This window comes from Charadrius vociferus, unplaced genomic scaffold (genome assembly GCF_000708025.1).
Source record: "Charadrius vociferus isolate BGI_N301 unplaced genomic scaffold, ASM70802v2 scaffold404, whole genome shotgun sequence".
Lineage (NCBI taxonomy): Eukaryota > Metazoa > Chordata > Aves > Charadriiformes > Charadriidae > Charadrius > Charadrius vociferus.
In genome coordinates this window covers 916,482-925,836 of record NW_009648443.1, presented here as the reverse complement: position 1 = coordinate 925,836, position 9,355 = coordinate 916,482, and the positions used below count along the sequence as shown (strand labels likewise).

The 9,355-nt window shown below is 51.6% G+C and overlaps 1 protein-coding gene across 1 annotated transcript in view; it reads left to right on the top strand.

Moving 5' to 3' along the window:
* The first annotated feature begins 1,231 nt into the window (after positions 1-1,231).
* Positions 1,232-9,355, top strand: part of CYTIP (cytohesin 1 interacting protein) — a 14,351-nt gene continuing 6,227 nt past the window's right edge. Inside the window, exons 1-6 of the mRNA XM_009885456.1 lie at positions 1,232-1,438; positions 4,603-4,652; positions 4,985-5,039; positions 7,759-7,861; positions 7,993-8,086; positions 8,239-8,308. Of these exons, the coding sequence (XP_009883758.1) occupies positions 1,274-1,438; positions 4,603-4,652; positions 4,985-5,039; positions 7,759-7,861; positions 7,993-8,086; positions 8,239-8,308 (537 nt within the window). The 5' untranslated portion in view covers positions 1,232-1,273. The remainder of the gene's footprint in view (positions 1,439-4,602; positions 4,653-4,984; positions 5,040-7,758; positions 7,862-7,992; positions 8,087-8,238; positions 8,309-9,355) is intronic.

Sequence of the window (9,355 nt, the reverse complement as noted above, 5' to 3'; positions counted from 1 at the left end):
ACCTGCGGCCGAGGGGACACGGGGACAGGCAGCCAGGGCAGCTTCTCCGTGAAATCCGGGAGCTCATAATCCGCCTGGGGGTTATCAAAACCCAAGGGTGATTAAAAGCTACGCTGAACTGAACAGCAGGCAGATGAATCCTGCAGTGAAGAACCAAACCAGCCCCAAATTCCCGGTGTCGTGAATCCAAGTGTGTCTGCTGCTGGGACAAAACACTTTGGAAGAGAGGAACCCCCTGTAAAAGTTGATTTTAGAGTGACGGCTGCCTGCATGGCTCAGTCCGTGCTCTGGCCAGTGCGGACCGGGGGGAGATGCCAGCTGGCATCGCTCTGCTCCGGGGGGGACTGGTGGCTCGGCCGCCCCCGCAGGACCCGGGCTGCCGGAGCAGCATTGCTGGAGCAGCAGTGGGGGGGAGGGCAAAGCCAATGCCTCAGGAGGGTCTGGAGGGCACCAGGGGTGTCACTGGCAATCGCGACCACCCCTCTGCCCGGGCGGGTGTGCTCGGTGTGTGGTGCCCGGCCGGGCACGCCGTGGCTGCCTGCCGCTTCCCTGGCAGGGAAGGTGCAAGGACAGCGCTGGGCCAGGGCTCTCCCTGGCGCCGTGTCTGCCCCTCGCCCTGCCGAGGCAGCCCCTCGTGGCCCTTCCAGTGCAACTGCCCTTCCATCTGCACGGCTGCGTGTGCCCAAACCCGCTTTGCTGGGTGAGCCACTGCTCCCTACCGAAGCCCATCGCTCTGCCCTTGCTCTGCCATCTCTGCGGCTCCCGCTCCCACTCCCAGCCCGCGGCCTCCGCTCCTGCTTCCCTCCCTCTGCCCGGAGAGTCACGCACTGACACCGTTTTCCAAAGAAAGCATTCTTTTCCTGTCTTTGCCAAAAGGTAATTTGAGCAAGGCAGGGGATGCTGAGCGAGTGAGAGAATGAACAAGTTGAAGTTAGGAAGTGTCCCAAGCAAGTAGTGCTTGAAGGACAAACTACTGCAGAGAGAAGCAGCTGTTCAGTGAGAATTGTTGTGTGCAGGACTGGAAAAAAAAATAAAAAAAGCAGATTTCTTTAATTACCAAGCCTAATTCTTAGCTCTCCTGTGAGCACAACACATACCGAGGGCCCCGGTGATCTGCTGGAAGAGATTTATGCGACGTGCACCTAAACCACAGCTCACGTGGCTGGCTTTCCGGTCTCCGGCGTTTTGATCGCGCGGAGGGGCGACCGCCTTTTAGTTCCCTCAGCCGCGCCGCAGCATTTAGCAATGCCATTTTAAATGCTCTTCCACCGGCATGGCTCTCAGGAGGCTCATTCAGCAGAACCACAACGCCAACTTCGTGGGCTTCGGTGCCAGCCCAGCCAGCGCTGCCGGCGGGGAGCCGGCCCTGCCCATGGACAGCAGGAGGATCCAGCACCTGGCCAACACGGTGGGGACGCTGCCCCGCGGGCGCAAGCAGGTACGGCGTCGCTCCGGTGCTCCGGCAGGCTGATGGCTGCTGCTGGTGTTTGCGGGGGTGAGCGGGACCGGCCGGGTGTCCCCGAGTGGCCGCACAGGTTCACTGCGGCTCCCGACATCGGGCGCTGGAAGGATTACCGCCGGACACCTTTAGCCTCGCCGCTTTTGGGGCTGCAATGAAATCTTTGCAGCAGCGGCAGCGTGGGAGGGTCCGGAGGGGAGCGAGCGAAGAGGTGTTCTGCCTGCGGGGACTTGGGCGCGTGGAGCGCTTTCGCAGTCGTGTCCTGCCCCGGCTGCCTGTCTTCTCCATTTGCGGCAGCGCTGCGAGTCAGGAGAGGCTCTCACCCTCCGGGCGTTCCTTTAAACTCGCATTCACTTCAGTATCGCGGCCGGGCGGGACTCTCCTCTGTTCTGCAATGCTGACAGAAAGCACCCACCACGAGTTATTTCCGTCTGGATTTTGGAGTATTTCGCTCGGGCTGCTGGGGCTGGTTGGGCTGTGCCTCTCGTCCGGGCTCTTCCCCAGCACAGACCGCACCGCACATTTCTGCTGTGTGCAGCTGGGTTCCCACAAAACTCTCCCTGCCTCTTGCTGTAAATTGCCAGCGGAGCCATTCCAGCTTTGGTCCTTGTCTAGCGCGAAGAAGCCTAAAGATAAAATGTTTGAGGCGCGTTATAATCTGAAGGTGCTCTCAGAAAACCGGTACATAACATCCGTGCACTTGAGGCTTTGTGTGGTACGGAAACGCACTTAACCCTCTCCTTTGCACGAGCGAGGGGAGGTAAAGGAGAGCCGGAGCCAGACTCATCATGGGGCCGCTGCTGCCGGGTGGCAGCTGGCGCCCATGGCCGTGATGGAGCCGGGGGAGGCTGGCGGCAGCGGCTGTGACGTGGCCGCAGTCGCTAGCGGTGGATTACAGCCCAGGCGTCGGGCCCAAGGACCGACCGCACCGCGTGCTGTGGGGCTGCGGGGGCAATCAGCCATGGGGTCCACCGGCCGCCGGCTCCTTCGCATGGGCTGCGGTCCATCGTTGTACGTGGGGGCTCTGCCTCCTCTCCTCGCTCTCCCCAAGTAACTGCGTGCTTATAAAGTGGGGTGTTTCTACAGGTGGTCACGCTGAGGCATCGCTTTGTGCTGCTGAAGCCCGAGACGTTTGGCTATACTGACTACAAACATTTCAGTGGCACTGTAATTCCTTATTGAGAGGTCATTTTTATGGGAAGAATCAGCATTCAACACTGATCCTGGCTTCTTCCAGAGACCTCTTCAGGCACAGGTCTCCCCGGCCTGAAGCGGGGCTCCTGGGTGCCCGTTGCCATGATGGTGTGTGCCTCGGCTCCGAAATGCTATGCAGCTACCACAAGAAACTGCAGAGATAACTGCCTGCAGTTACCTCAATTTAGATGTTCTTTCTGCCTTTTCTGACAGGCATTAAGTTTATAAATGCCCACAGATTTTTAAGGGAAAGGTACAAAAGAAAAGTGAGTTCTTAGCGTAACAGAGACGTGATTTGGGCACTGTATAGGTAATAGTTACAGCATTGACGGGGATGACGGCAATCCCTGGCCTTCAAAATCTTGGACCCTCACCCATTTCAGCATTTTGAAGGGTCCGCACTGTTGGAGAGGTGCCCCGGTGCTGTGTGCCCGTCAGCCCCTCGTCCTTGCACAAGAGCACACGTGCCTGCGCACCCCGAGGACGGAGCAGCCCAGCCCAGGCGGTGGCATGGGGCGGCCACACGCTGAGCCGCGGCCCCCCCGGCCCCTCATCCCCACACCGTGCTGCAGTAAAGCATGGCGATCCGCAAAGGAGGAATATTCCTTCCATTATTCGAAAACGCAAGTAGTTTTGTTTGTTTTTTGGTTTTTTTTTTAATCATGCAAAATAAGACTAGAGGGTTGTAGACATTGGAAGGACCAGTGGGAGGTCCATCTCCGATGCTCTATCAGATGCAGGGTTATTCTTGAGTGGTCCTTCCTCTTATCTTTCCCATTTCTACTGTCCTCAGAAATTACAGCTCCAGCAGTTTGGGGAAGAGTTCCTTGCTCCAAGCACTTTTGCCATCAGAAATTTTTTCTTGGGATACGTGAATTTTTCCACTTGTTCTTATGCCTGTTCACAGCATCCTCTATCACCCTAAACAGCGCTCTCCTGCCACAGCACTTCCAACTGGCATTGCTACAGGGGTCTCCCAGCCAAGTTTCTTCTGGTTCCAGCCCTCTCTCCCCCTCCAAAGTAGGTGTTGGTGAGCTTCTCAAAGCTAATCGTGAAGGTGTCAAATTATCACCCCTGCGCAAACAAAGCCTTGTGGTTCTTCACTTCATATTGGCTGGTGGTAGCTCAGCTCTCAGTTTTAACCCATCGCACGCAAGACTGAATAGATGGCAGTGGCCAACTTTTTCTAATAAAGTTGGAACAGGTACTACATTACTGTCCCCCAGAGAGGACGCCCAGACATTCTCTGGAGGTGAACAACTGAAACAATATTATGATGTACTGAGTACCCTTTTTTTTAATTTTTTTTTTTATTTTGGAAATATTCAATTTTATATTTAAAAGGTTTGAAAAAATGAAAAAGCTGATGTGTAACCAGTTTTGCAGGGCTTGATTTCCAACATAATAAAAATAAACATGAATTTCATCAACAACCAGCTCCTGCAGGTTAATGCCATCCTTCACTCCAGAACGTGTCGCAGTTGAGACCTCATCTTGCAGCAACACCAGATAAACCTCCTCCACGGGGGTTGATACCAGACCTGTTACTGTGTAAAATTCCTCTCTATCTCACTTGGAAAGGAACTGTAGGAAGACTCTTTGGGCGGGAGGGAGCACCTTCTCCATGGTTTGCAGGGAGCGGTTGGGGCACCTGGACGTCGTTGCTGTTGGCTGGTGACCCTCTGCCTGTGCCCAGCTGAGCCGCCCTCAGCAGCTGAGAGGGGGTTCAGAACGTGATGACGAGCTGGCTCGCATCCTGCACCTCACTGCCTTTCCTCTTGTTCCGAAAGTTCAAGTTGTCATTTGACTGAGGGAGAAGCTGCGTTGGCGAGGCTGGCGGGGGGATGCCACCAACTGTTTTAGTTTTTCTCTAAACACCTGATTTTAGCCATGTACCTCAAAGAACCATTAACCTACTGACCCTTTTCCACTCCAACTTCTGGTTGCAGCTTGCCTTAACCAGATCCAGCTCCTTGGGTGACTCATCCATGCCACAAAGGTATGAACATATTCTTCTATAATCACTGTTAGTTACTTATTCTGCGTGAAACATGTCCTGGGAGTCTTCCTGTTTGTCAGCCCTAGTGGGATAAGGATTCCAGGCAGAGAGTGGTACCCAACACCTGGGACGTGCGGGTGACATGGTGACGTTTAGTTTGTAGAAGGAAAGAGCAGGCACCACTGCTGCAAGGTCTGAGGGAAGGCGCGCTGGCACCCTGCTGGCACAGGGACCGGCAGTGACGGGGACACAAGCGTTTCGGTTCAAAATACAGAGTGCACGAAGCGTGGCACCCCGGCACTCATATGGAATTCTGTGTATTCTTCTTGCAGACACCTCGTTGCTATATTGAAAGAAGATAAAGAGACGTTTGGGTTTGAAATCCAGGTAGGAATAAATGACAAGTTGATTCACTTAAAAATAAAATATGGTGCAGCCTCTTAAGTGTCACATCCTCAAAATTAGGTTAAGACAGCATAGAGCAGCAAAGGAGGTCTGTCAGCTCCTGGTGAAATTCGAAGAGCTTACAGGAATGATACAGAACTAGGATGCGCTTCCAAGGACTTTTTCATAGGGAAGGTCACACATGAGAGTTTCTGGTCTTCTTGCAAGTTGGAGCATTAAATGTAGGAGGAATCTCATCCAAATCCAGATATGAAGCAATGGCAGTGCTTTCTTACCTCCGTAAGTGAATATTTTTTGGGAGACTTGTGTATGAGACTATTTTCATACAAAAAGAGAGAGATGAAAAAACTCGTGTGTCCAAAAAAAACCTTATACTAGCATTTTACTACCTCCTTTAACATGTATAGAGACATAGGTATTTTTGAAGTAGGTCTACAGTATTGGTATGTTTTTTAGTAAATACAGCATGACTTTTTGGGGGCTAAATCATACAGGAAGAAATTCTGATAGATGTAGAAGTCAGTAAATGATCAAATAGGAAAACCAGAATCTTATCAGGAGTATGGCTAATGGGAGATTTTTGTTCTGTAGATTTTTTGTTCGAAAGGTAAGTAGGCCTGCTAAAATCCCAGTTAAAAATAAAAAATAATCCAGGAATAAATGGGTATCGTTTTAGGTGCAGCGGGTTGTGGCAATACCGCAGAGCTGTGCCTGCCGGCGGGACCCGTGAGCCCGTGCCCACCAGACCCTCCCTCGTCGCCCCGCTGTTCCATTACCGCAGTGGTGGGGCATCTTCAAAGTGCTTCCCTGTATCTGTGCACAAAGGGAAAATAGTATTTTCAGTGAAATTAGTGTATTAGGAAAAGCTTAACTTTTTCAAATTTGGTTCTGTGACTAATGAGTGTGTAAGCCTTCAGCTCGTGAACACTGGAGAGCTTTCAGAAGGGAGGATAATTGAGTCAATTATTGGGCTTTTGTATAAATTGTCAGTGCAGATTTTCATTATATGTGACACTCTGATTAAAAATAATTGTTCTTGACACATTTTCTTCCTGAAAGCACATTTAGCATGAGCGCTTCACTAGAAAGTCCAGGCTATAGAAAGGCAGCATCTGTCTGATACTAAGGATAAACCATTATTTAGAAGCTGTAATTTCATTACTACAAGTCAAATTTAGGCAAACCAGAATAAGATGATGTGAAACTCTAGGTCTTCCATCTGCAGGGAGCTCATGAGAACTTCAGTGATGGCCGAATGCCAGAGCTTCTTGCGTGTTACCGCTGCTTCTCCTACTTCCCATTGGCAGACCAGAGCCTGGGGGCGAGACGGACGCTGTGTGGCTCCTGAAGTCCCTAGGTGTTTGCAGAGCAGATGCTCTGGTAGCACGTCTCTGCTTTCGCTGCAGCCACCTAAAAGCTAGGTGTCACCTCCAAAGCCATGGCCCAGCCGTCTCCCACAGTCTGTGAAGAGAAGAAGGTACAGGAGAGGGAAGTCCACCCTCTTGGTTGGAGCACTTCTCTTGGAGCCGCCAGTCACACACTGGAGATGTCCACCTCTCCTGGTGCCTCTGGTGAGGACTTTGAGACACCTCTGTCCAGATGGCTCCAGTTAGGTGTGATGAATCCCATCCTGCTTGTCCAGCTTGTATTGCTCAAGCTGGCCCAATCTTTTGGGTTGGTACGAGAGACCTACCACTCTGGAATAGGTAAAAAAAAATAAAAATAAATAAAAGGTCATGTGTGACCTGCTGTGGCATGTCCTCCAAGACCCTCATGTGTCACTTGGTGCTCTGAGTTTAGCCAGAAGTTTTACTGTTGGTCTACTGCTGGCTGAAATCACTGCCTTGGTATGATTTGGCCAAATAAGCCCTGAACTCACCTGGTCTTCATCGCTATTTGTTCCACACTGACTGAGAAACTTGGGAATCTAACACGACTTCTTGTATCTGGGTTAGATGTGTCTGTCATAGGCTTTCAGGAAGTTCAGCTTCAGTCTTAAATTCTGGTAGGAAGATGTGGCTAAATACTGACATTTGCATGTAACCAAGAAGACGTTTCCTGTCAGTTCAAGATCTGGTCGGGCTGCATCGCCTTCTTTTGCATTTTTCTAAATACGCGTCAGCACTGATAATCACAGGATGGATTTGCACTTAGAATTACTTGATGTGTAAGTCAAGAATAAAAAGCACTTTTTAGGGGGTGTGGGGACATGCGTGGGTAATGAGTTTAAGAGACCAAAAGAGCAAAAGTAGGTCCAAGCCTCCTTGCTTCTCAGTTCTCACTGGGAGCCGACCTACCTGGCAGCCCCATGCCTTCCCACCGCCTTCCCATGAGTAGGGGTCAGTCCCTCGAGTCACACCCTGCCGGGCTGGGAACGTGGAACCGCCTTCCAGAGAGCAACCTGCATCCCTATCTAACAGATATTCTTGGCTGAAGTTGTTGAGTTTTTGATAAAAGAGTGACCAACTTGCTTCAAAACTAGTTTTTGCAAAAGCAACATCCAGGCGGGTGTCTGCAGTTCTCTGTCGTCAGAATGCAATGTCTAATTATCAGGTTATATCATTTTGATGTTCTCACTTGTATGATAACACACCCTGCTCACCACAGCCTTCTCATTTTAAAAATGTGTAAGAAGACTATTAATTTTTAAGTTGTTTTCGCGGCTTTAATATCGGTAACACTGTCACTTTGGTATTCGCAGACTGTTAGATTTGCGCACCAAAATGATAACTCCCTGGAGGTATGCACTTGCGTCTGCAAAATCCAAGAAGAAAGTCCTGCCCATCTTTCTGGCCTTCAGATGGGTAACTATTCATGTTTTGTTCCTGCTGTGGGTGGCCTTATTTTGCTTTTCTCTGGGTTAGTTTTATTGTAGAGCATGCGGAAGGTGTGCGTGCGCTGCAGATGCTCATTTTCGCCTCTCTGTCTCTAACAGGCGACATCCTCGCCAGTATCAACGGCGTGAACACTGATGGGTTTAGTCACAAGCAAATAGTAGACTTGATAAAGTCTTCAGGGAATTATTTAAGGTAGGTGTCCCTCCTCCAAATGGTTTTTAGCTGAACCCTCTCCCCCGCTGGAAGCCAAGAGAGCTTCTCGCAGCCCCGCACTGTCCATGGGGCAGAGATCCCCGGGGGTGCGGTGGTGCTGAGCCGGTGCCAACGTCGCCTGGTCGTTACAGGTTAGAGACTGTCAACGGGGCCATGTTTCTGCGGAAAATGGAGCTCGAGACCAAGCTGCAGTTACTGAAGGTAATGTAATTAATTAGCTAATCTGTTGTTGAACGCAGAGGGCTGTTGTGGAGCTGCTGCTAATGGGGGTAGGGGGGTGTCCTGGCGGGGAGCAGCCCCCCCGGTGCCCCCCGCCGCCAGCACCGCCAGCTGCGGTCCCTGTGATATTTTCTGTATATATTTTTGGTAATAATTCCCCCCCCAATGATTTCTGTAACGCACTAAATCTTTCCGTTTGTCTCTGTCTCAGCTGTGCCCAGCAGGCAGGCGACCCTCCCCTCTAAGGACCGAACAGCGTACTTTAATGCGCGCTATATTTAGCAAAAAGGGAAGGCAGGCTTTCACAAGCAGAGCTCAGGCTCGTTAGGGACGGCACGCTGATGGCACCTCTGACTCGTAGAACTTCTGTTCCCCCCGCTGAGTCCGAGGGAGCTGGTTTTTGGGTGCCGGTGCTGTGGCGTGCCTCTCTGCTCGCCCCGGTGCAGCTGCAGTGCCGCAGGCGCCGCAAGAGCCGGGGCTCTCCAAAGCTGGGTCTCTGTCAGCCAGAGTGAGGGGTTTTTCCTTATGGCAGCTCTGTGCCAAAACCCTCCACGCAGGAGTATGGTGCTTTAAAAAGTGCATTAAAAGTGAATCTGGCTGGAATAAACCTCGTGTCAAACGGGTTGCCAGAGCTCGGCAGCAGGGACAGGGTTTGCCATATGTGCCATTGCCTATAACATAGAAGTCCTGCCAGGGGGGTGATTTCCTGTTTAGTATTTAGCGTGTTTAAAACAACGTTTATTTAATTTGGTTTGCTCTATGTTTATAAAAGTGCGGCACAGGATGCTGCAGTTTGCTGCGTGCCACTGATGCCGTAGGTGACGTACAGGTAGGCGTTGGGAGACCGGTGCGAGTGCTGGAGCTGCGTGTGACCGTGTCCCCGGTGCCTGAGGCCGGCGGGAGCCGGGCTGGTGGTTGGGGATGCCATAACCGCCCCGCTGGCTGGCTAGTACAGGCATGGCGAGAAACGAGCCAGACCCCAGAGCCAGAGAGTTCATTGCCGTGTTAATGGGAACGCTTCAGCCGGAG